Source organism: Porites lutea, chromosome 12 (genome assembly GCF_958299795.1).
Source record: "Porites lutea chromosome 12, jaPorLute2.1, whole genome shotgun sequence".
Taxonomy (NCBI): Eukaryota; Metazoa; Cnidaria; class Anthozoa; order Scleractinia; family Poritidae; genus Porites; species Porites lutea.
The window spans coordinates 22,743,159-22,767,744 of record NC_133212.1 but is presented as its reverse complement, the minus strand read 5'-3'; the positions used below and the strand labels follow the sequence as shown (position 1 = coordinate 22,767,744).

General features: G+C 39.9%; 3 protein-coding genes across 3 annotated transcripts; 1 reads left to right on the top strand and 2 right to left on the bottom strand.

Moving 5' to 3' along the window:
* Positions 1-3,860: 3,860 nt before the first annotated feature.
* Positions 3,861-9,825, top strand: LOC140953903 (neuronal acetylcholine receptor subunit beta-3-like). The gene is made up of 6 exons (XM_073403278.1): positions 3,861-3,873; positions 4,720-4,865; positions 5,678-5,722; positions 5,960-6,069; positions 7,021-7,262; positions 7,776-9,825. Exons 1-6 carry the CDS (start codon positions 3,861-3,863, stop codon positions 8,474-8,476), a joined length of 1,257 nt encoding a protein of 418 aa, XP_073259379.1. The 3' UTR covers positions 8,477-9,825.
* Positions 9,826-10,554: 729 nt separating this feature from the next.
* LOC140921566 (methyltransferase-like protein 27) lies at positions 10,555-13,267 on the bottom strand. Its single transcript, XM_073371567.1, has 3 exons — positions 13,118-13,267; positions 11,383-11,761; positions 10,555-11,008 (listed from the first exon to the last, which is right to left on the bottom strand). Exons 1-3 carry the CDS (start codon positions 13,223-13,225, stop codon positions 10,812-10,814), a joined length of 684 nt encoding a protein of 227 aa, XP_073227668.1. The 5' UTR covers positions 13,226-13,267; the 3' UTR covers positions 10,555-10,811.
* A 2,518-nt stretch (positions 13,268-15,785) lies between these two features.
* LOC140921369 (DNA mismatch repair protein MutS-like) lies at positions 15,786-24,383 on the bottom strand. Its single transcript, XM_073371370.1, has 10 exons — positions 24,055-24,383; positions 23,658-23,886; positions 22,556-23,128; positions 21,568-21,869; positions 20,324-20,567; positions 19,779-20,028; positions 19,391-19,477; positions 18,407-18,550; positions 16,904-17,106; positions 15,786-16,489 (listed from the first exon to the last, which is right to left on the bottom strand). Exons 1-10 carry the CDS (start codon positions 24,357-24,359, stop codon positions 16,118-16,120), a joined length of 2,709 nt encoding a protein of 902 aa, XP_073227471.1. The 5' UTR covers positions 24,360-24,383; the 3' UTR covers positions 15,786-16,117.
* Positions 24,384-24,586: the final 203 nt, after the last annotated feature.

Here is a 24,586-nt window from a genome sequence, read left to right as displayed (position 1 = left end):
ATTCGTAACCAAATAGCCATTTTTCTTAATCCGGCCACAGTTAATCAAAAGGTGGAAAGCGCTATCCACCGGATAAATCTCTATCCAGTGGATATAGTGCAATAAGTTTCCTAATACTTATCCATTGAATAGAGATTTATCCGATGGATGATAGTGCTATCCAGCTTTTGACCAACTGGAGCCTGTAGTTTTTCTATCACTTGACATGTCACATGACCAAGTTCAGGCTTCTTTCTTGAGGGGGGTGGGGAGGGGTTTCAGTAATAACCACATTATTACTTAGTCTATCGTTGTCATTTGCATTCGACAATGCTAGCGCAAGCCTCTTTTAGGAGTAAAAGGAGTTAAATAATTATACAAAAATCGCACAGAGCGTTGGAAAATAGGGTTTAAATAAATGAAAACTTCTTGTGTAACATAACGCATCAACAATGAAAGAAGAAGAGTTATATATATATATATATATATATATATATATATAACTCTTATATACACCCGTTTTCAAAAAGGTTTTCATATAGAGAGATATATAGATAGATATATACTTTTGTTTTCTTGCACGTGCGCCCGTGCGCATTTACACTTGTTATTGTCCAACTTGTGAAAAAACTTGGTTAAACGATAAATTTTCTTTTCGTCAGGTTCTTTGTTCCAATTTGTCAATTAAAAAAAATAATGCACCAACATTGTCTACAATTCTCTTGAGTTGCATTCTTTTGAAAATTGAAGAATGTGGAATTCGGTCAGTTGTAGGTCATATCATTGTTGTAGTCACAGGATAAGGAGAAAATCATTAAAGATTTTCATTTTCACAACAATGCAGATGAAATGAAAAAAAAAAAAGTGTTTTCGAAACCGCTGATTTCTTTTTTTTTCTGAGAAGGAAGATGTGACGGTGGATGTCGATACTGGATACGTGGCAAGGAGCAAAAATATCATAGCAGTTGATTAAAACGGACCAAGACGTTGACTAGGTTCATAGAAGTAGATTTTATCATAACCATGATGAGCGGGTCATACACATTAATGTCTCACCTTTTTTCGTGTAAAATCACGGCCTGTAAGGCAACGTCTCTCAATGAAGACATAATAAACTCTCGGCCAGAAATGTTTTCAAGTTAGTTTGACAGTTTTTCTTAAGCATGCATCTGGACAGCGCATTTTTTAATACACCCCGTCAATGAAAATGCTTCGTCACTTGCTTGGCCTATCAATTCGGTGACACCGCGTAACTCGGCTGCTTCTTCGCGGGCTGTTTTCCTCATTCCCAAAATCAGTCAAATAATTCGCCATTGCAAATTTGTATTGCAGGGCGGATGCTCTTTTCTAGAAAAACTCAAACGACATGTTCTTTTCAAATTGGAACAAAGAACCAGACGAAAAAAAAAATTTATCGTTGAACCGAGGTTTTTCACAAGTTGGACAATAGCAAATGAAAAATGCACACGGGCGCAGGTGCAAGAAAACAAAAGTATATATCTCTCTATATGAAAACCTTTTTGAAAACGGGTATATATATATATATATATATATATATAGTTTCTCTGGTCACAAATAACTTATGAAAGAAGAAGTGACTATCCCTCCACCGAAATAACTTTTGTTGGTAAAAGATAGCAACAAAGTGTTTTAATTGTTGTTTTGTTAGTGTTGTAGTTACGAGCCTAATAAGAAAACTTGCTTTGTTCAAAACTTAGTAACGCTTTGCTGTGCGCATGTAATTTTTCATGTCTTATTGCTCCCTTAAAAAATAAAGCTTAAGGCCGGGGTTTATATTCATAGCATAACTAAGATAAGCTGCACATACCGAAAAAACATCCATTTTACGTATTGAAACGGGAAAATAAAAGTATAATTGACACTCAGTCTGATGTTCATTGATCTACATAAAAATACTAATAACGACGCTGAGTCATAAGCACTAATTTCAATTTAAAACGTCTTATTATTTGGTCTGATCCCCACCTGGAAGTTTCATGGCTAATTCAGAAGTAACATTTACTGGTTATTATTTTTTAGGCTGTTTTGTTGCGTGGCCCGCAAAGCTTGGAAGGAAATAGCAAAGCACTTTCGTAACAAGAGATCCTGACGTCAAATTATGAACGTAAATCGTTCTTCAATGTTGACGGCCAATTTGCACAACAATAAAGAACGAAGCTTAAATTCATTGTTAATTTCAAATGCTTCACTCAAGCGTAAACCCCGTTGGGTGAAGATTCAACTCTACCGCACGAAATATTTAGAAAACCAATCAAAAAAATTATCAGCTCCTCGACATGTTCTCCCTTGCATTTATACTGTGTTTACAGGGATTTTATACCAACAGTAAGTGCAATTTGTATCAAGTACAGAGTATATTATGTCTGTTTTGTTTAATAATGGTTCAGAGGGTTTTCAGTCGAAATACAACAATCCGAACCCAAGTTGAAATTAAACTGATCAGATGTGATAACTTTAAGAATTGATTTAGTGAGTTACCAGTGGTTAGAAAAGTGACGTATCAAAGAAAGTTATGGTACTTTTTTTGTCAAAAAGAAAGATATATTGAAAGAATAAAAAGCAAGAGCTTGTTTAATTTTGACAGAATATTAGATTAACCTAAATTTACCAAATGCTGCATGTGCTAAGATTACACGCTAAATACACCTTAGTATAAATATGTCAATATCTTCGTCTTTTTGCAACGTTTAGATAAAATTACCAAAAGAGACGAGCACTCAGCGGCCTAGTTTTATGGCGACTTGTTTGTTTAGTAGCAGATGAAATCATTAAGCATGACCATTCAAGTCAAAGTCGTTGACCGACACTCAAGTTCATTTCTTTTTGGTCGATGTAATACAGAAACCAGTGTAAATTAGCCTGAAGGCCTTTTCTGGGGGGCAGGGGGAAGTGGGGAATACTCTCTTTCCTTAAAAAGACCAAAAAGGCACAAACTGAGCCAATTAGAGCCGATGGCATTAAATATTAACTAATTATAACATAAGCTGAATCTAAAATTTATAAATGTAATATCCATTTGGAAGATATATGGTTACATTCTCCATTCCATATGTTGAAGAACCTTTCTGGGGAACTAGCTGGTTCTCACAACAAACAGACGATTACTTTGTTCAATTGACTCATTTTTATTCTTTAGTCCGATGTCACGAAGTTAGCTCAACTCCTAGTTTACAATTCTCCGCTAAATCAGTATTACACCCATTTTTATATCAGCCAGGAAACCAGCTGCTTAGTGCAAACCGAATGCTGACAGTCTCATTTGCATCAAACCTTCGAGATAATTGCTTTGTCGAAATGACTCTTCAACCAAAGTTTTCACTATTAAGCTTAAGTCAACTGGCCAATATAAAATTAGGAGAACAATATAAAAACTACAAGGTATATACTAGTAAACAGACTTTTCATATTAACAGATAGGAAAGTAGTAAAATCACAGTTTGAAAATCTAAGGTTGTTGTCAATTTACAGAAGGTATTAAGCTGGTTCATCGAAGATAATTGGCTAAAATTTTTCCATAAATTAACCACGAACGTGATCGCAAACTCAAAGGGTAAATTAAAAATGCAGTTCAAAGTATAAGGCAGAATTTAGAACAATAGTTGTTTAACTAAAAAAACACCTATAAAATCACTTAAGCCTAATTAAAGTTACCACTGCCAAGAATTCGGTTAAAAACTCAAGAAACACGCTTAAAACTGTTAAGAACAAGCAGGGCAGTCACTTCCTGGTAAATATCGTATGAAGACCAGATTAAGGTCAAAAATGTTAAATTGGACAAACTACTTAATATAAACAAGGCTTTGTCATCTGTCAAACGCTCCAATTAAACATATTTTATGAACAGAAGTGTTACCGCGGAGATGCACCAAATTGGTACATCTCCTTTGCACCGAATTCATGTCAGGAGAAACTTTCTATCGATCAATTAACTTAGAAACCAAAGCTATTAGTAGTGAAGTAGCTTACTCAAATCAATCAACAAGAACGTTTACAACAACTCCACTACAAACACATATCGTAGCAATTGCCACAAGTGGCTAACGTAACTGTTCAATCAACATTTTCCTTCAACAAGACCAAGAAGAATGTCAGAATCAACAGAAGCCATTTTCTCACTTCGGGAGAGGATGTCGTTTGATCAGTGCTGATGCGTAGGAGTTGAACATCAAGTAAAATAAGTCAAATTGTTTTTTTTTAATGATATTTCTCTTAACCTATAGATATTTCCCTAAACGAGTGAATTTTGCAATAAATCCCAAACACCAAATAAAATTCCTTTACTAATTTTAAGTTAAAAACATGGGCAGTGTGAACATTTTCCATCGGTTCCATTTTTATTGTTTTTAAAACACATATATTCTAGTATTGCTGGGCAAAGAATATCTTTCGTTATACCAAAGATTTCGTTATATAGAGGTTCGGTTATATCAAGGTTCTTTTGAAGATTCCTCAACAATGAGCAAATGAGCATGAATATTTGCACTTCTTCTGCATAAAAACAACAAAATTGGCTTCACGTTCTTAGCACTTGAAATAATTCGGAGGGGCAGGTTTGGGCTGTTTTTCACGGGTTTATACGGCTTGTGGGGCAGATTGTAGAACTTATCGATACAAAGTAAAAGGATAATTAATGTCAAAAAGGCTCCAAAATTGTTGCAACACTCTTTATATACGGGATCGCCAAATAAACTAAACCGTTTGTTATTTTTATTATTGAAGGCGTTTTTGGTGCATCCAATCAATCCTTTGAACACCGGATCCGCGCTCTTCTTCTGGAAAATTACGACAAGACCGTTCGGCCAGTTTTAGGCAACAAATCGGTGGAGGTTTCGTTCGCCATGAGAATAAGCAGACTTGTTAGAGTGGTAAGTGCAGAAAACTAATAGACAAATAGAATCCCTTTTTACACATTTCCCCCGTCTCAAAAGAAATTGAAGACAATGCTTCATATGCAAAAATAGGTCGGTAAAACGGGCCAAAAAAATACGTTCAACTTGTTTTGCAACAAAGTGCTGCAAAACGAGTTGACTGAGTGATGTTGCGCGTTTTACTCGACCCACGTTCGAAGCTGTCTTGCAACAAATAAGGTTGCAAGGTTTGTTTTGTGGGTGGTAAAACACGCAACATTGCTAATCAACTCGTTTTGCAGCAATTTTGCACAACAAGTTGCACCTTTTTTTTTTTTTTTTGCCCGTTTTACTGTAGCTTAAGCTACAGTAAAACGGGCAAAAAAAAAAAAGGTGCAACTTGTTGTGCAAAATTGCTGCAAAACGAGTTGATTAGCAATGTTGCGTGTTTTACCACCCACAAAACAAACCTTGCAACCTTATTTGTTGCAAGACAGCTTCGAACGTGGGTCGAGTAAAACGCGCAACATCACTCAGTCAACTCGTTTTGCAGCACTTTGTTGCAAAACAAGTCGAACGTATTTTTTTTGGCCCGTTTTACCGACCTATTTTTGCATATGAAGCATTGTCTTCAATTTCTTTTGAGACGGCTGAAATACACAGGGGAAATTAAACAAAGTTTCTGCAAAGTTTAGGGGGCGAGGCAAACAACGTCATGAGTAAACTACTTTTTGAAGAACTATTGCAGTTGTTATTTATTAGACAACGATATTTTTAAAATGAACATCGTGAAATCATGGGACTTATTTACTCCTTTTGTACCTTCACAGGATACCAGGGAACAAACAGTTATTTTGGATACTTGGGTTATACAGGTAGGGAGCAGCTTCGCACGTTCGCTTGGCGACAAAAAAGCTTACTGCCCTGTAGAAGTAATTATCCATTCACGTCGGACTGTTTTTAGAATGTTAGGGTCAGAGCGGATGCCCTGGTTAGGGTATAGTGTCATTGAATTGTTCTTAACTGTTTTACATATCGCCGCTAAAAGCTGACACCTCAGAATACGGATATAACATTGAGATTGTAACTTGAAATTGGTGTGTTTTTTTCAGACTTGGACAAATGAATTCCTCAAGTGGAATACAAACAGCTTTGGAGGTTTTCATCGCGTGCAGTTTCTTCCCGAAGAGATCTGGGTACCGGATATCTCGCTTTTTAACAAGTAAGTGCCCTTATAATTTATAATTATAGCAATTTTCACTGTGCTTTGCAAAGCAAAGTGGTTCTTCTAGACGTGTCGATAAGGCGACATGCTAAAGTGGTGATCATTTCACTGAATGGTACAGCAGAAGCAATACCTGCACTTCCTGTCCTGTTCAGTTGTGATTGACAAAAAAAATTGGTTCCAACTATTGCTGTTTTTACTGCTGTTCAAAGAGGGTCAAGTTAAATGGCCAGTGTTCCCTACATTGATAAGTTTTGTTGTTACAAGTATGGCTAGATGTGTTCTCAGTACTTTCGTCGTGTTAAGCCTTTCCAAGGGTGAAAACTGATTTTTACAAGCGGCGCTTGTCAAGTTCAACCATCCTCGAAGGTTCTCGGAGAACAAGTCTTGGAGCCCCTTCAAGAGCCTGTTCCTACAGGTTGGGTTCATCTGCACCCTTTTAGTGTAGATATCCGTTTTCACTGGTCCTTGCTATTTACTACGGCACCTTCAATTGTTATACGAGTTGGACCCTTAACCTATTGTTTCGCAAAACAAATGCTTGCAGTCTTACTAGAAAGGAAGCGGATCTCTTAGTTTGTTCTACAGGCTGGGATTTCTCGCGTAGGGTCAACACCCTGTCACCTTGACATTTTTATGGTAAGCACTGAAGTACAGCTCATATTGGGTACAAGGCAATTTGGACAACCAATGTTACCGCCTTGCTACTGATAAAAACCTATAAATTACTGTCAAAACGACTACTGTAAGGCGGAATTATCAACAACGTGAAGACTGTATTTAACTAGTGAACCACGGCCTTTGTGCGTGCAGTTTTCAGGTGTTATGTTCTTTTCGTGCTATAGACCACAAACGTGTTATCCAATTCATACTCGTTGACTTGCGGGCAGCAGCTGCAGATACAACAATTTATTGCTAAAGAACTAAAAACGAGCTTTTGCCTTTCAGTGGTGACGAGGGCGTCACATTAGCCGGGGGAAGAACAAAGTTTGTGACAGAGGTGTCGGTAGATAATGAAGGAAACTGCGTATGGAGCGGACCAGCTACATTCAAAGCTAATTGCGAATTAGACATTGGCCAGTGGCCATTTGATAAGCAGACTTGTGAACTAGGGTTTGGTTCATTTACGTATGGAGTTGACAGAATGGAAATCAAACTCTTTCAAGACAAAGGCGGTGGACAGTTTACTAGTAAGTTTATCCAGCATCTTGAGGATGGGCCCCGGGCCCCCCGGGAGAATTGCGAAGTTTTGGTAATTGACACTCGAAGTAAACCTTATTTAGACAGGCAGTCCTGATTGCGACAATTAGTCATTCATCTCGAGCCAGCGAGACAAGGAGACGGTTAGCCAGTCAGTCAGTCAGTCAGCTAGCTAATTAGTCAGTCAGTCAGTCAGCAAGCCTTCCACCCAGCGAGTTAGCCAGCCAGCCAGCCAGTCAGTCAAAACACCAGCCACCTACTTAACTAGTCAGTCGGTCAGCCCTTTGGTCATTAATAAGAGAAGTCAGTCAGTTATTCAACCAGCTAGCTACTGTAGCAGTAATGCCGCCTGGAAGCCAGCAGTCTCTCTGTCAGCTAGTTGGTTCAGTCCAGTTAGGTCGGTCAGTCAGTTTGCCGGTTATGCTTAGTCAGTAAGCGAATTGATATTAAGGAAATCTAAAAAAGCTTTGTAATATGAAACGCTTGACTTTTCTTATTTTCAGATCGGTTCGTTACAAATGGTGATTGGGATATTACCAACGTCGCCGCTTCAGTCGAACAGACCGACCACGGCGACTGTTGTCCATTTAAGTTCAGTGAAGTTGTTTACGACCTGAAAATGAAAAGAAAGCCTTTATATCACCTGTTCTACCTCACCATTCCCAGCATGATGCTTATGTTCCTGGCCCTAACAAGCTTCCTTATTCCCGTGGAGAGTGGTGAAAGAATCGGCTTCGTCACCACCATCTTATTGGCTATGACTGTGTTCTTGCTCCTCATTCCGTCTTTTCTTCCCGAGACTTCAGATGGTGTTCCTATCCTTGGAATAGGCTTGCAGGCTACTATGGTCATCATATCCTTGATTCTCTTTTGTAATATCTTCGTTTTAAAGCTGTTCTTCATGGAGGGACCTCCTCCTGACTGGGTACAGAACCTCTTCTGCTTGTGCCATGGTAAAAAGGGAAAAAACGTCCAGCGGATCCACGTCTCTACTGCAGATTCACATTCCTCCAAGATGGCTGCTTCCGCAAACGCTATTGAACTCACAGAGCACCCTGAAGGCATGCGCAATACGCCAGTGGGATGGGAGGAAAAACGGGAAGAAATAACATGGCAGAAAGTGTCGTGTAAGCTCGATCACGTGTTTTTTGTGTTCTTCTTTCTGGTTGCTGCAATAACCTACACCGCGACTTACTTGTCATGAAGTTACAAAAGCCACAGATTAGACTATGATTAATCCTTTCTTAGTCTGTCGAGTAGACGCTTGGTAAGACTAAAGAGGCAAACAAAGTCAGAGAGGAAACAAACAGAGGTCCTCCTGCTCTCGCTTTTGCCTTATTCACGCACTCTTGAAGGGGCTCGTCCGCGCAACAATCCCGATGGGCTGCTAGCAGTCTATCTACAGGCCGACTATTACAGTTTTGATGAATAGGAAACACTGAATCCGCTGCGTTACTGAAGCTTTGATCGGTATCATCTGCGTTTTAGTTCCCTCTGCAGATGTTCTTTAGGTTTATCACGCACCCCCTAATTGTTGCGGAGGAGGTATCGGGTCGTTTCGCCCGATAGTCGATTGGAACGACGTCACTTCGCCCGGACTTAAGTCGATACGTCCGATGTCTATTTGTCGCTGTTTAAGCCTGAAAAAAGACAATAAGCGTAAAATGACGGTGGCTGCACATGTGGAATCCAAACTTAAGTCCAGGTGACACGCCTTCGGGCGAAACGACCGCCAATCGCGGAGGATCGTTGCATGGCGAACCACAGAAACATCTGCGTAAAAAGCTACGTAAGAGGACTGTATAATTCACGGAGTTGATCACCTTCGAGTGACAAGTTTACAAGGCCGATTTAATCAAAAACAGTTCCTAACTTTTATGGATCAAAGCAGCAGAATTGGTGTTACAATAAAAAAATAGTAACTATTGTGTAGCTGAAGTTTGCAGTTTGTAGTACGCCCTAATCACCCTTTCCCAATCCCTTCGTATTCTCAAACGCCCGAATTCCATACGCCTCTTTGAATGCCTGCCACGTAGGCTGGGGTCCAGTTTGAGAACCGCTCTATGTTAGCACCTTCAAACTTCAGTCGGGATCAAAGTAACAGATCTGTCACTACAACTACTAACCTTCAATTTATATGTCGTGATTCAATTTCTATTTTATTATATTTTCATCATTGTCACAGATAGACTAAAAAGAAACATAGTATAAAATTGAAAAAGAGCACATGAAACACATGGATATAATAATTTAAATAATAATTAAGATGGATATTAAGGAAGTAACAATTTTTTTTGAGGAAAGAATGACATCAAGTCTGCACAAAGAGACAACAACAAAAAAAGAAGACAGATTATCGCAAAACCTTTCTTTTTCACATGTATGCAGCAGGTCTAATTCGGTGTGGTCTAGAGAGTTTACACAGACTTTCATATCAACTGCATGCATTGAAGAGCATATGGATCCGTGTGGGTTTATATATCACACAAAGCTAAAAAGCATATGCAAAATAAATAAATTCAGTGGTTAGTAAAACGGAAATAAAGGTTACATGCGTTGAATGGTTGTGTTAGTGTCCTTTGTGGAGGAATTCACGAGCGTTCAAGGTCTGATTTTTTACTAGATCAGCAAGACACAAACTTGACCAGCTACAGATCATGTACAAAGAAATAAGCCTATTAAAATCTTTGGTTCTAACAACTGAATTCAGACCTGTGAAACTCCTACTGCAAACTGAATTCAAGACTTGTGCTCAAGACACAAACTGAAATGGCTCAATAAAGTTACACCTGATCCTTTGGGAATTCCCATGGCGAGGCCCCTTAGGATTCTGTATGGATTAGACCCAATGGCACCTCAAAACCCACATATCTCTACTCTGAAATGTCAGCTGTCCCACCCCCCTTCCCCACCCGCAAGGGGCAGCCTGGCCGTCTGTTGGGGTGTGGGTCAAAGAGATGGCTAACACTTCAGACTGACTCATCTCGTGCTGGCAAATTTACGTGCAGTTAATCATCTTGCAATGAAAACTGTGTAATATGAATTTTAAAATTATTATTATAAATAATATAATATAATTATTATTGTGGTCCTCACCAAACAGAAAGGTGACAGGATTACACAAAATTTCACAATAACTGCTTCAAGAAACAAAGAAGAACCAAGAAGAAATAGAGAAAGGTATGATAAAACAGATGACACATAGTTCGTTTTCCTTTTTAAAAAGCATAAAATATAGAAAAAATGATTTTGTGTGAACTAACCATAAGCATAAGAAACAGAATGTAGTACTGCAAAATCCAATTTTCAAACAATTTTCAAACCATTTTCTTGCTGTGTTCTGTTACCAATAATAAATATTGAAGGTCTTTTGATACCTTCTATGTATTACTATAATATGGATGGCAAAGTGTCATGATTATACTTAACCTTGCATGAAAAGCAAATAATGATTAACATTCCACTGTGTTTCTGTGTGTTGCTTGTGCTAATGTTTCGGCCGCCTACGTGTAAACTAGGTTTTAATACCAGAATTTCCATCAGTTCTCGAGCACTTTGTAAGTGATCAAGTAACAGTCCCTAAATCGCTCTTCATGGGGATGTGCATATAGTTCACGCCTCTCTCTGTTCACTAGACTCCACTTTCCTTCCTTCTCCATCTCCTCAAACTTGGTGCTGTAACCGAGCTCAACAGGATCAAAGGAATCTGCACGGATGGAAAAAATGAAGAGACCACCTGGAGAAAGACAACAAAAGATTATGAACGAGGTTGACAATGAGTCTGGTGACAAATGATTGTTTGGCCCAGTGTAGTCCTTAATTAGGACTGCTACTGACAATGACTAACATTTTGTAAAAGAAGATTAGAAAAAGCCTACATGAGAGGAAAATACTTTATTTAATTGTCAATAAGGGTTCATAACAGATTTTTGGATACAAGATGTAAAGTTCTTTTTCCAGACTTACGGTTATGAAATTAGTGATTGTCAAAAACCGCAACAAAAGTAACTTAAAGTGAGAGTGAAAGACTGCCTCCCTACTCCACCTAGGTTTTGAACTGCATGAAGAGAGCATAGTATCCTAATAATAGATATAGCAATAACACTTTACCTGGTCTTACGTGACGGACACACTCATCCAGTGCTGCTGGCTTGGCCTGTCCATAGACTATAGTACCTGCACACAAAGTTACATCATACTCGCCAGTCTGTATGTCATCAATGGGGATTTCGCTCAATGCAGCACAGATATATCGCTTGTAAATATTCTTCTTTTTTGCTAAATTCAACATTTCTTCAGAAATGTCCAAGGCATCAATGTTGCTATACCCTTGCTGCACCAGCATTTCACCAATGATTCCAGTGCCGGCCCCAGCATCGAGGATTTTGATATCCTTGTTAGCTTCAGGGAAAATGTCTTTAGACTGCATGGCTTTATTGAAAGCCTCAACACACAGGACATGCCCTTTGTAACCAAGTTTGTCAGTATCCTATATATGAAACAAACAAACCAAAAAAAAGAAAGATCAGCAAGAGATAGTTGTGGTGAATTAGCCATTTAAAACTTTCCACTTCTGTTTTATGGGACTACCCATTCTGATAACCAAAGTAATACCACTGTATAGATCCAGAGGTTGGCATCTTTGTATAGGTAAGCCTTTTGTTCTGGAAAAAAATGCTTAGCTACTGGGTAGAGTTATTATTCAGTTTAAAAGCTCTGATCTGTTGAGCGATCAGTGTCAAATTTCTGCTATAATACCTATACTTCATAAAACTGTTACTGGTCATGAAAGTTAAGGACTTGATCACACAAGCTGATTATTATTGATACTTTAACATCTTTCCTTCAATACTTCTATGAAAATTAAATTAAAGTAAACAAACAAGAATTTAAATTTTCATATGAGAGTTTTTAAAAGAGTTAACACGTCTGGCCAGACATTATCCCACTAAGGCCATTCCCTTTTTCTTTTTTGTTTAGCGTCGAATAGGTTTCCTGATATTGGGTCGGTCGGTCGGATTGAAAAAAAAAAAGCTAAAAAAAGTCACCAGAGGTCTCGAAATAGCAGGCCCCCATAACCCTGGACGATGTTAAAAGTTAACATTCACATATTTGGATTGACAAAATGCACAATATACTGTAAAAAATGTTCCTGTTTTTGTTCCTGTTTTACTTTATGCTGTTACTATGCCAATTTTTTCAGATTAAAAGAATAATGTCAAGTGAAAAATGGTTCAACTATGTCGTTCCTTTTTTTTTGAAAATGCCAAAAATTTGGGTTGGTCGGATGATGCTAAACGGAGAAAAAAAAGAGGATGGCCTTAGTTTGAATTGAAAAAATAGTACATCAATTTCCTCTATTTAGTCTCATTGTCCCCATAAATAAACCTCCAGTATTTCAATAGTCCACCCTTTCTACTGAGTCTTTAGTCCTAAGGGACTCCAGCCTCTTTGAGATGTCTTTCACAATTTAAGCAGACATCTTAATAATAAAGAACAATAAGTTCAACTTGTGTTGGGTAGTTTTGGGACGGAGAGTGTGCAGAGAAATGGCTTTACTAGCTTGAAATAATGCTTCCCTAAAATTTCCACGAGAGAATGGGTTCATATTGTATTATTTTAGAATGTTAACGTTATAATATAGAACTGTAAAATTGACAAGCAGTGTACGTTGGAATAAAAGTCCTGTTTTTCTCTCTAGCCTATTGTTATTCTTTGCTGTTCCCTAGTTAAGCCATTTAATTACACTTAATACATGTGTAGCTACTGGCAAATTCATGATGCTAAAGCAAACAAATTAACTTAACTGAAGCTTATACATTCGAGTCTAACAGGTGTGGCATACCTCTTCATAAGTTTTTGCCCAAGTGTCATAAGTTTTTCTGGTATCCTTTTCAGATGAGTTTGCTTTTAGTTCTGAAATTCCCCATTCGTTATGCACTGCAGCAGCCATGATCAGCGATAACCACAAATTCTAGAAAAAAGAAGAAGGCAATAAATTTTTATTAATTCAAGCCTGTTAGACCGCAAAACAGTCCATATTTTTGTGTATTCAAATACGCATGAGCAGTCAAACAAAAGGTCTGGAGCAAGGCAGAAAACTGAGAGTGAGACTGGGGAGATACGCTTAAAATACGGACTCATTGTATGAAAAACTGACAGTCGTTTTTTCCTCTCACGCCTCATACACCCTATGGGCATCTGAGGCTCCCACGCTTTGCAAGTGTGAGACTCTTAAACCACTATTGAGAAAAAAACCAACTGTTTGGCAGTCTACAAGCAGGTTGGATAAATCAGAGACAGAGCAGCTGACATGTATGCTAACCAGACAACCGACACATTTTACTGATTATATTTTGAAGCTACCTGGTAATCCTTCATACTTTTTCACTAAGCAGCTGTCTTGTTTCAGTAAGCCACTTTCAGCCACTACAGAAATTAATGTCAAGTACCTTTTGACCCCATTAATCATAATATTTATGCCACTTGTAGAAGGTACAATAACCCTATAAAGTATTTGTCAACAGCAATGTGTTCAAAGAAATTTGAGGTCTTGTCCTACAGGGGAAATGAGTTTACAATGAAGTAATCTGAAGGATCTCGTAGTTCTGTGTCTAGACAATCTAACAGATATCTAAGGGATTTATGACCTTGATTTTGGAAATGATGGTGCCCTCTTGAGAATTCCCTCAACAACGCCCAAGTCCAGCTGAACAGGACAGCTGCAAAGGCCGAAAGGCTAGGTCATCAACTCAAAGAACACAGAGTTCATGTCCAACACCAGCTGTAAGAAAAACCTGACCTTCAACAGCGAAGGCATTAAGTTGGCGAATGCTTCACCTACCTTCAACTGGATTTAAGATGGCATCCACTGAAAGTCACGGGAAAAATATGACACCTTAGCCTGGGCTTAGTGACTGTCAAGGAATAGGGAGCGAACTGGCCATAGTGCCCCGGCCCCATGACTTATTTGTCCGGCAGCCGGATACGATTTTCAACATATTCTGTGTCCAGCAGTCGATAATAAATATACTGTTTTTATCCACATTCCTTGTCTTCTAGCCGTAATCCCTAACTTTTCGAAGGCCAAGACAATAAGACTGCCGGACACTGAGTATTTTTAAAATTCTGTCCGGCTTCCATCGTTTGCGCAATAATTGCGCAAACAGAAGTGTGAGGGTTTTTTTGCAACGATACGTGCAAAAAATGAGCAAATTTACGTTGCACTTCTAGCTGGTGTCAGAATTCGAATTAATTTAAGTTGCAATAGTTAAAAATGTACCTCAGATCTCAAATGAATAACAAATAAGTAATGTGAAGAAGAGGTCCTCGCCCTGCACAACCGCTCGAAGTCACTGCGAAGGCGCGTAAGCCCTGCCAGCCGGGCATCATGGGAAGGTGGATCACTTCACTGTCCCGCCGTCCTTTGCGCCTACACACTTTTGTCGCAGACTCTCAGTTGCTGGTCTGCACGCCTTTTTAATAAAAAAAACAGTGTGAAGATTCTAATTGTTGCCCACGTTTCTCAAGCCTGAGATGTATTCACCAATGCTTCAAATAATTCAATTCATTTCTCATCCATCGTGTCTTTTGGTACGGCTTTGACTTTACTGGAATTCTCTTTTCGACCCTTTCAGACTGGTTCAGGTTCCCTGCCGTCATCCTCCGGACCAAAGTATTCCCTAAATCGCGTAATTTCCGACGGTCACATCGTTCGAGTTTTACTCTCCCATCAGGAATGCTTGTTATATGGAAGAGTACACTGGGCGGGTCCAGCCCTTCAGATAAGGGGGATGGCGGAGCCTTCGGGCCCCAGTTTGGTCTAAGAATACGTTGAGGGGGGGGGGGGGGGGGGGGCTCACCTGGATCCGCCACTGGAGTGAGATATTATTTCTAACGCAGTCTTGTTGTTTTAGCCCAGTGCTGGGATCTATGGTCCTCAGGAGCCCATTAAATGTTCACTATACAGTTATATATACGTAGCCCTAAGCCCTTTCCGTGGAAGTGAGTGTTTTCCTATTTTATTCGCAGAATACTGAAACGGAAACCAACGACAACACCAGGGGAAAACTCGATAAAGCAACTGTTTTCACCGATACAACTTACGAGATTAAAACCTGTTCTTCACGAAGATTCTTTCCATTTGTGTAGTTGAAAAGAGACAGGTACGGAACTCGGACTTGATCAACACATTTATATACTTAAGAAAGTAGCCTCGTATTTCTTTATAAGTAAATGACCTGACCGGTCGTTGGTTAATAAGTATTGATTATGCTAATAATGTCTACATTAACATCAAAATTACTGCTGCTTCAAAAAAGAACGACTATAAAAAATATGAAAAAGGCTTTTAGCCTGACTTTATATTTCGCTTTATGATGAAATAATTTTAAACATTTTCTTATCGACGAATACTAGCTAAGCTTTTCGTGCAAGTGACATGCGAGCATCCTTTTTCCCAGTCCTCTATTCACCAAAATTGCCTTGAATTGCAAGAGGACTGGGACTAGTACCAAAAAGGCGGCGCGGGGGGGTCACCATTTCATGTTCGATCCACTTTTAAGTTTCATATGCTGCTCTAAAAGGTTTCACCTGTATCCCGCGAACGGCAACCCGGGGCCTTTGACTCAAACTTTACTTTGGAAAAATACATTCTGCTAAAATTCTTCCTTTTTGGCATTCAATTTAGTACTTCTTGCAAAGCGATATCTCGGAAAAGTCATCTGAAAAACGACCTTTACTTTTACAGGAAATGATTATAGGACTTTTTCGGCCGGCAGGTATTTAACTCGGGAGGCTCCCCCTCCCTTTGTTCGGTGCTCGCAGGCTGATAAAACCTATTTGACTATTTATAGCCTTTACTTTTTGCTTTCGCATGAAGATCATAAATAACATCCAAGGCCTGCCGAGGTGTAAGGGTCTCTGGATTAAGCAATAACAACGCTTTTGTTAGTCCAGTTTCAAATTCAGCATCACGCTGACAAATTCCCTCAGCCTGCACTCCTTCTGCAGTGTTTGCAGTATCTCTTGTGTTACTTGTGATACCTTCCCTTGCTTGAGTTTCTTGTAAAAGTTCATTTTCTTCCAAAGCATCCCCTAAAATATTGTCATTTTGCTCTAAGTTTCGGAGAATTTCCCTGGCTCGAGTTTCAATTTGTGAAGGAACGCCTGCTAGTTTCGCCACGTCAATTCCGAAGGATTTCTGATCACATCCGTTCTAAAGGGTAAACAAATGCAAGGTTAGTGTGGCTCGCCTCAGTTATTTGACGACCTCGGCCTCCCCTCCCACTTAAACATTAAATGTAAAGATGCAAACGTTGTTATGTGACTACTCGTGAGAAAACTAAATACCCTGGCTGACAATTGTCCTTTCCAACACTCATAAAGAAATTACGCATAAGTCCTCATATAACTTTTTCTGGTCAAACTTCAGTGTGCTACTTTGATTACTTACAAGAACGTGTACACTAAGGTTTCTAGTTTCTGGATTTATAATTGAGGAAAAAATAGATTTCATATCACAGAAAGTAAGTCGACGTTTTGACTACCTCGCGTCGTCTTTTTCAAGTGGCGTTCCTGTTAACTCACGCGAGCAGGAAACTGAGAATCGCAGGACAACTGAGATACTTACAAGGACTTTGAAGGTAAAGCTGATTCCTTCCTCAGAGTTCTTGGCTGTCACGTGGTAACAGTCCACGCGAGGAAGACTATCGGCCAGTTTAGCAAGTTGATAGTAATGAGTAGAAGCTAATGTCCTGCAGTTTATTTTGCTGTGAAGATATTCAATCACTGCCCAGGCTATGGACAGTCCGTCGAGCATTGAGGTTCCGCGGCCTGTGGGGAAAGGAATTTTACACACCATGTTATATAGCCCGCAAGCAAGCTCGACATTTGGAGGATAATGTGAAAAGTCACGCGCGAGTGGCACGCGTAAGAAGACGAGCGAGCGAGGGAGAGTCACACGCGAGTGACACGTGTAAGGAGACGCGAGAGCGAGGGTAGAGCGAGCTCAAGCCCCCTGGGGGTGCAGTTAAGAATTTTTTGGGTGGGTATGTGCCGCCCGGGACTCCAAATTGGCACCCCGTTCTAAAAAAAAATTCCCCTAAAATTGATACCCCGTTCTGGAAATGGGCCAAATTTTTATACTCCGTTCTAGAATTCACCCTAAAACTGATACCCCGTTCTAGAAATGGGCCAATTTTTTATACTCCGTTCTAGAGTGCAACAAGAGAATAACAGTTTGCTTGTTAACGCATTGAACCGTATTTTTAGAAGCAATCTGTCCTTGAATAATTTCAAATGGCTGCTTACAAAACTGGAGCTTTCGTGCGTTCGAAACATTATACCCCGTTCTAGAAAACGTCTCTGAAATGGATACCCCGTTCTAAACCAGGAGCTTCAAAATCACGACCCCGGTGGGCGGCACATACCCCAACCTCGTCCCCAGGGCTTTTCTCTTAAAAAAAGGGTGGGGCCCGCCCCACCCATTTTTTTAAGGGAAAAGCCCTGGGGACGAGGTTGCACATACCCGTATAGGTAATGTATGGGAGTACCTCCCCCGGGGCTCAAGTATTCTGTCGCTGTTCAAATCGCTCGTCACTCGAAATAAAGAGCTTGTTTATAAGCCATTTTTCTCCTGACCGTTAACCAGCTATTCATCAATATAACGATCTACGAAAAAGGTTGTGTTATATCAGGCTTTCTCATATAGCCCAGCGAGCAAGCTCTCAATCCAGGCAACGTATTAAGCAACGTATTAAGTCGTGAGTTGAAATTAAAGATGTAGGGGACGTTCCCGCCGTTTCCCTGCAGCGGCAGCGTGAAAGGCCCGGTAGCTTGTATTCGCAGGCCGTAAGTTAACGAACTTTGTGGGGCTTAAAAAACCGGTTTGGGGCTTATCACTTTTAGAATTGTTTGACACACAACGTAAATAAGAAAAGGTTGAATAATGTTTCCTTAGTAGCATCAAATTCTCCACAATGAAAGTACCCTGTGAGCAGATTATATGTGTTCGGTGATACGTACTTACGCACGCCAGTACATATCGCCGGAAAGTAGCATCTGCTGGGCAGGGTAAAATTAAAGCGAGGCAAGGGCAAAATGACATCATGTCCTAAATGGCGAGTGTACTTACCTACTTCATCGACAACAACAAGAGACTTTTGAGTAGCTTGGGCCAGGATAAACGCTGTTTCAAGCATCTCTGTCATGAAAGTGGATTGATACTGAACAAGATTGTCACTGGCCCCGATCCGTGCAAATACACGATCCAAGACACCTGCGCGGAAGAAGAGAATATTTTTCAGACTGACAAGACTTTGCCTTCTGTTAAAGGAGTAGCAGTTATCATTGCACATTGTCCGAGTAAGATTTAGAGCTTGATATTTATTTAAAACAAAACAGGGAAATGAGTTGAAAGATCAACTTAGGTTTCTGGGAAACTGTCCCCCAACCCCTCCCCTAAGCTAACATTAACAGTTACCTCTCACTTAGGGCAAAATGGTGGTTTAGGGGAGGGGTAGGTGGGCAGTTTCCCGGAAACCTTAATTTATCCATGAAAAAGGGGCAGGTTCCTAAGGCAGTGCCGGTGAAGAAATGAAAAATAAGCCATATTCGGATTTCAGTTTTTTAAGTCACCTGCGCTATCGACTGAAAAAGCAAAAACAAAAACAACCTAATCATCAAGATTAAAAAACAGTATCTGAGCAGTATTTTTTCTCATGAACCTGGTTTAATGTCTTTAGCTGCCACGAATTTCGTATAGTTCAGTGGTAGAGCATCTTCTGTACCGGCAATTATCCCCTGTTGGCGGAACTTGTATTTCTTTTTTCCGAGTAGCCTGGGTCACTGAAAACATCATTCTCATAAGCGATCTTTATGGAAAAAAGCGCTTTATGCTGCGTCCACGTCCTGAATCAATTAAGTTCTTTCAAATAAAAGGGAATGCAGAGAAAGGAGAGAGGGAAAGCTTTCTCTCTTCCTGTGTTTTCTGATGTTTCTTAATAACCTTACACAACATTCAACCTTCAGGAAGAACTAACAAAAAGACGCCTGTGGGAAGCGTTTACTTGGGCGCACAAATGAGTCCATCATTTCCAACGTACCATATATGTCTTACCTATAGTTGCACTCTGCGCTGGAACAAATGAACCGGCTTGAGCAAGAATAGCAATCAGGGCATTTTGGCGAAGGAATGTACTTTTACCTATGAGGTGAACAGTTCTCGTTAAACATAATATGAAAGAAAGGTTAGTTGAAGTGTTTTGAGTGGGGGAGGGGTTAGAAGAAGATTACCGGAGTTGACCAAACACTATAGGAGGATTTTGCAAACAGAACACAACGTCAAATAGGAACGCAAAAGCTGAGTGCGCGGAAAAGACTTAACCCGACTTCAAGTGCTCAATTGGCCGTTCCACCACTGATCTAGTTGGTTTTTGGATCTGCGCGCGCCATAACCATTACTGTCATCAAGACTCTGTGTAACGACACCTTTAAACTGTACTTACCACCCATATTTGGGCCAGTAACGATCCAGACATTTTTGTCTCCCAAATCACAGTCATTACAAACAAAGTTGTTGGGTTGAAGCGTATCGACCACAGGATGGCGTCCGCCTTTCACGTGAAACTCCTTTTTCTTCCCTATAACAGGCTTTACATAACCTCTTTGTAATGCGAGAAGAGCAAGCGATGATGCCACGTCCAGCTCCGCCACTGAAACAGCCACTTGTTTGAGGCCTTCTGCATGCGATGTGACCTAAAACACGAAAAAGAACACTTGGCTGCCAATCGTTTCAGTCTAAACAGAGGGAAAATTTAACCAAAAAGGCCTGAGGCACTTTGAACTAAAGTAAAGCGTGGATTGGTCAGTAAGTTGGCCACGTATCGTCTAACTTGCGTGTGAGACGCTTGCGGGGAAAAGGGAAAGTGGATAAATCACGCGCGCACGAATAAAAATTATGAGCGAGGGCGGACTAAGAGGGAAGAGCGGCGAATAGTATTACGCGCACTGGAAATGGACTTTGATTATGAGAACACTGGATTTTATTTACCTGATTGCATAGGTCCTCAGACAAAGCTCTCTGGATTTGTTCATTTTCCTCTTGTAAAGCTTTCATTTTAGCATTGAGTTCCTGCAGTTTTAAAGTGCTGTACCGAACTTTCTCGGAAGTTTTCTCCAAAAAGACAAAGTCCTGGTTTCCTTCTACAAGTGTTGTCTTAGTTGCAGGGATTTCCACAACCCTTATGAACGACTTGTGGTTGTTGATGACAAGGCGAGGAATTTTTAGTTGCTCTCTGTGATCAGGAATGTAATCGAGAGGTATTAAACAACAAGTAAATGATATAAAACAAACTTGGAAATAAATCAACTAATCAGTGTATCATCCCTTTGTAATCCTGACTCTTTTCCCACTAAACCCCTGTGATACAGCTGGGATTTAGCCTGGAAAAGAGAAGATACATTTGGCATGTACACTCCACTGCTCCAATATCAACAGGATTTATTTACAGTACTCGTTTCATTTATTGAAACACTTGTCACATTATCAGCCCACCTCAATCAATGCTGATTCACGTATAAACCATTTGCAAATAAACGTGAATCTCAACATTGGGGAAGGAGAGAAAAATTACTCACAGGGAAAAGTTAGATACGAAAAATCGTCTGTTTCACTCTGTGTTTTAAAGAAATTCGATGAGTATGGTAGCTCCATTTCGAGTGGTGAGCCACAAATGAATGTGAGAGCAAGGGGCAAAGCTGTGAGGGGTGTTCTTACCACACCTTTCGCATGCCACTCGAGTGTGACTTCTCGTGATATTCCCCAAATTGACAGCTTGTTTGCAGGCTGTGATTGATGAAAAGTGAAGTTCAACAAGTGCAAGTTAGAATATGCACCAGGGAATTAACATCACACCAACTACATCGCAATTCCTCAACAACGCAATTTTCAAACCTCCAAGTTGCAACTAATTTAGTCGCCATGGCGCCTAAAACTTTGAAGCTGGCGACTTGATTTGTGAAAAAGTCTCCTTAAACCAAAAGAATTGGTCACCAAATGGCGACAAGGCAAAAACTTTAACTTGGAGGGTTTCCTACCAAAAATAATGATCAATGGTGATGACATAATGTGAGTTGAGTAAATGGTTGATTCTTGTTCTGGCGCTGAGGGGTTTTCCCGAAGTGCTTTAATTTTTCCCTCTCCTCAAGAGCAAACAATAATTTCTGACAAATTGACTTGCAGTAAACCAGACAAAGACCACCATTGTGCATGCACATCTAGTTACGGTGACAAACCTGTATAGATCCCTTAATTCTTCAACCTCTCTTGAATTCTGACCAAGCTTCTCTTTGACTTCATCAGCTGTATTTGAATATCCCTCCATCACACTGTAATCAGAGATAAGCTGTCCTACAGCAGTATCAAGCTCTGTGTACAAATTGTCCAACTGGCTAAAATCCTCCATAAGTAGGTGATCAATAACATGGACGTTGCTGTCAAAGTGGCTGTCATAAAGTCGCAAGAGAATGTTCTTATATGTGACTAATGCACCATGAATGGAACGCAGATCACTTAGATTGGCAATACCTGTGGCAACCTTTAATAAAAATACATGAAATATGTCAGGTACAGTTTATAAAAACAACCTAAAACAGGTAATCTGAAACAAATACAGTCAAATCCCGTTAATACAAACACTAAGGGAGCCATAGAAAGTGTCCATGGTAAAGGGATGTCTGTATTAAGGGGGTGGAATGAGTTGTCTCTTTTAAGTGGAGTTTGACTTTAGTGTGAGTTTACAGACTAGCAAGGGGAAAACAGGTGCAACGGACAATATTGAAAATTCTTGATGTTAACTGCAGCAGGATTAGTTCAGTTGGTAGAGTGTAGTGCTTGACTGCAGAGTGGGAGGTTGTGGGTTTGATTCCTGGCACTGGACTGACACTCAGGGTCTTGAAATAACTGAGAAATGAAGGTGCTGCCTTTGCCCTGCAAACAGCTAGAGTGGCTCGGACGTCCATGTAAAATGGTGGTCTTTTCTCCAGTAGGAGTCCTAAAAAAGTGTTCTCAATAATTATGAGGACACTATAACTGTTAATTGTTAGTGCTAAACATAGTGTTACATGTAGTGCTAAATACATTGATACTCAAATAAAGTGAATTTCTATTATGTAAGGGCCCTGTGTATAAATACCTGTTGGGTTGCCTGTTTATAGTTTGAATGTATAGACTGAACTTTAAGAGGTTTTCCAAGTTCAAATGTATGAATTTTTTTTTTCTTACCCTTTGTAATTTACGCTCAATATCAGGACAAAGCCTCAAGAGTTTCTGCAGTTCTTCAGCAAGGTGCCTGTTAGTATAAAAATAGTCAACACTATCAAGTCTCTTCTCGATAACCTGAGCCTCAGCTGAAGGTGCGCAAAGTCGAGAGTGGAGCAGTCTTTGTCCTGCTGCTGTTACTGTATTGTTCATGACCCCAAACAGTGTAGCTTTCTTGTCTGTACTCATCAAGGGTCTTGTTATCTCCAAGGCTCTTCTTGTGTTGGAGTCTATGGCCATGTGAGTCTGATGTGAAAATTTTGAAGGGTGACCAACTAGAGGGGCAACATCTCTTTGGGTGTAGGACACAAATTTTAGGAGAGCAGCTCCCGCAGCCATTTCTAATGAAGAAAACTGGGATGAAGCTAATAATGTAAGGAGGTCTGAAGAAGTGGTTTCTGTACTGAACCAGTCTGACGGGACAAGAGTCAGGTGAAAATCTTTCACTTTTTCCAGTGGAGATCTTTTTACACTCATCCCTGTTTTAGGATTGTGCTTCACCTTGGAATCCTCGAGATGTTCTTCAGCCATTAATACCTGCACAATGAATGGAAGCTTACTCTGGCTTGGCAACTTCATCAATGGTGTTGATATGTGCCCCATAAACACTGGCCTGTACACTTAAAATGTTCACTCTCAAGATTTAAAGACCTTTAACCTTTGATCAATGAGGAGTTTTTATTAGGAGAAGTGGGTGAATCTTCAAGGGTCTATAAATGCTGGCCTTGTACAGCAGTGTACAAGAAAATGTCTTGTTCAGTAATAAGTGAACATCATTCTGAAAATTAAGTTAGACTTCTTCATTTGTCAAAAGGAAGATCCCTATGAGACATTCCTGCACAGAATGAAGAAGGCAGCTTTAAAAAAGTTTGAACAAAATCCTATGTACAGCCATTCAATTCAAGCTTCCTCACAAGGTCAGGAGGCCTTATGTCTGCTATTATTTGGATTTTAGTACGCAATAATATAATGTAATATTGGGGACTTTTCTTATTTTTCATTTTGAGTTCTCCTAGACATGCAAGGGTACAAATGCATTTACCCCCATGGCTAAGACCACACCTACCTCTGCAGGGTTCACTCTTGACAAGTCTTCCTCCAAGCTTTCAAGAGATGACACGCCCAAATGAAACTCTCCCGTTGATAGATCAAGCCAGGCAAGTCCAAGGGATGAGTCAGGACCCCTTGCAATACTCATTAGGTAATTAGCATCTGGCTTCAGTGGCTCAAGTAAAGTACCTGGCGTGACTAACCGCACGACTTCACGATGGAGTAACCTGGAATTAGCAGGAGTCCTAAAAAAGATAAAATGTCTTTAATACAGGCAACTCTCTCTTAAAGTTTTATTGCGCTGAAGTCCACATCAGAGAATACTTGAAGTCTTCACTTAGAAGGTAAGATTGTGTGACAACCTTACAAAGTGCTGGGAGAAGTAGCTCAGACATTATAATAAATATACTTACTTTTCAGGACGCTGTGGGCAGATTGCCAGTTGAAAGCCTTGCTGAACAAGGGTTGTGAGCCAGCTGTCTAAAGACCGCACAGGGAACCCAGCCATCAATTTATTGACATTGGGATTCCTGGAGATTCGCAACGATGTCTTTTCTGCAACTTTCACAGCATCTTCACTGTAGATCTCATAAAAGTCACCAACTTGAAAAAGCACAATAAAATCCGGATACTTGTTCTTAATCAACAAGTACTGCTTTGAAAGACCAGTCATTTTAATATTTTTGTTTGCCAGAGTGGTTGAATGGGTTGCCATCATATGCTTGTTGATCTGTTGGAATTGTTTTGACCTTGTAATAAAAAGAAATTCTCAGGTAACACAATGGCAAATTAAGCAAACAATAATCAAGAGCTGAAGTGCATCACGACCTTCCCAATCGGCATATGCTTCCTGAACGCACATGCTTTCTGTACACGCTGGGTAACCTAATACATGTAGTTTGTAATCTGTAAATAAGCATGCCCGGGTTACTTCAATCTCCTTAG

Bases quoted from the DNA above. Each gene is read 5' to 3' on its own strand.
- LOC140921566 (XM_073371567.1), bottom strand. From the start codon at position 13,225: ATGGCTGCTGCAGTGCATAACGAATGGGGAATTTCAGAACTAAAAGCA. The intron at 11,762-13,117 runs GTATGCCACACC...TTTCATATATAG, and splicing joins GGGCAAAAACTTATGAAGAG to GATACTGACAAACTTGGTTA. The intron at 11,009-11,382 runs GTAAAGTGTTAT...GTCTTTCTCCAG, and splicing joins TGTCCGTCACGTAAGACCAG to GTGGTCTCTTCATTTTTTCC.
- LOC140921369 (XM_073371370.1), bottom strand. From the start codon at position 24,359: ATGATGGCAACCCATTCAACCACTCTGGCAAACAAAAATATTAAAATG. The intron at 23,887-24,054 runs GTAAGTATATTT...TATCTTTTTTAG, and splicing joins TGCCCACAGCGTCCTGAAAA to GACTCCTGCTAATTCCAGGT. The intron at 21,870-22,555 runs GTAAGAAAAAAA...TTTTTATTAAAG, and splicing joins TTGAGCGTAAATTACAAAGG to GTTGCCACAGGTATTGCCAA.
- LOC140953903 (XM_073403278.1), top strand. The intron at 5,723-5,959 runs GTAGGGAGCAGC...TGTTTTTTTCAG, and splicing joins TGGATACTTGGGTTATACAG to ACTTGGACAAATGAATTCCT. The intron at 7,263-7,775 runs GTAAGTTTATCC...TCTTATTTTCAG, and splicing joins AGGCGGTGGACAGTTTACTA to ATCGGTTCGTTACAAATGGT.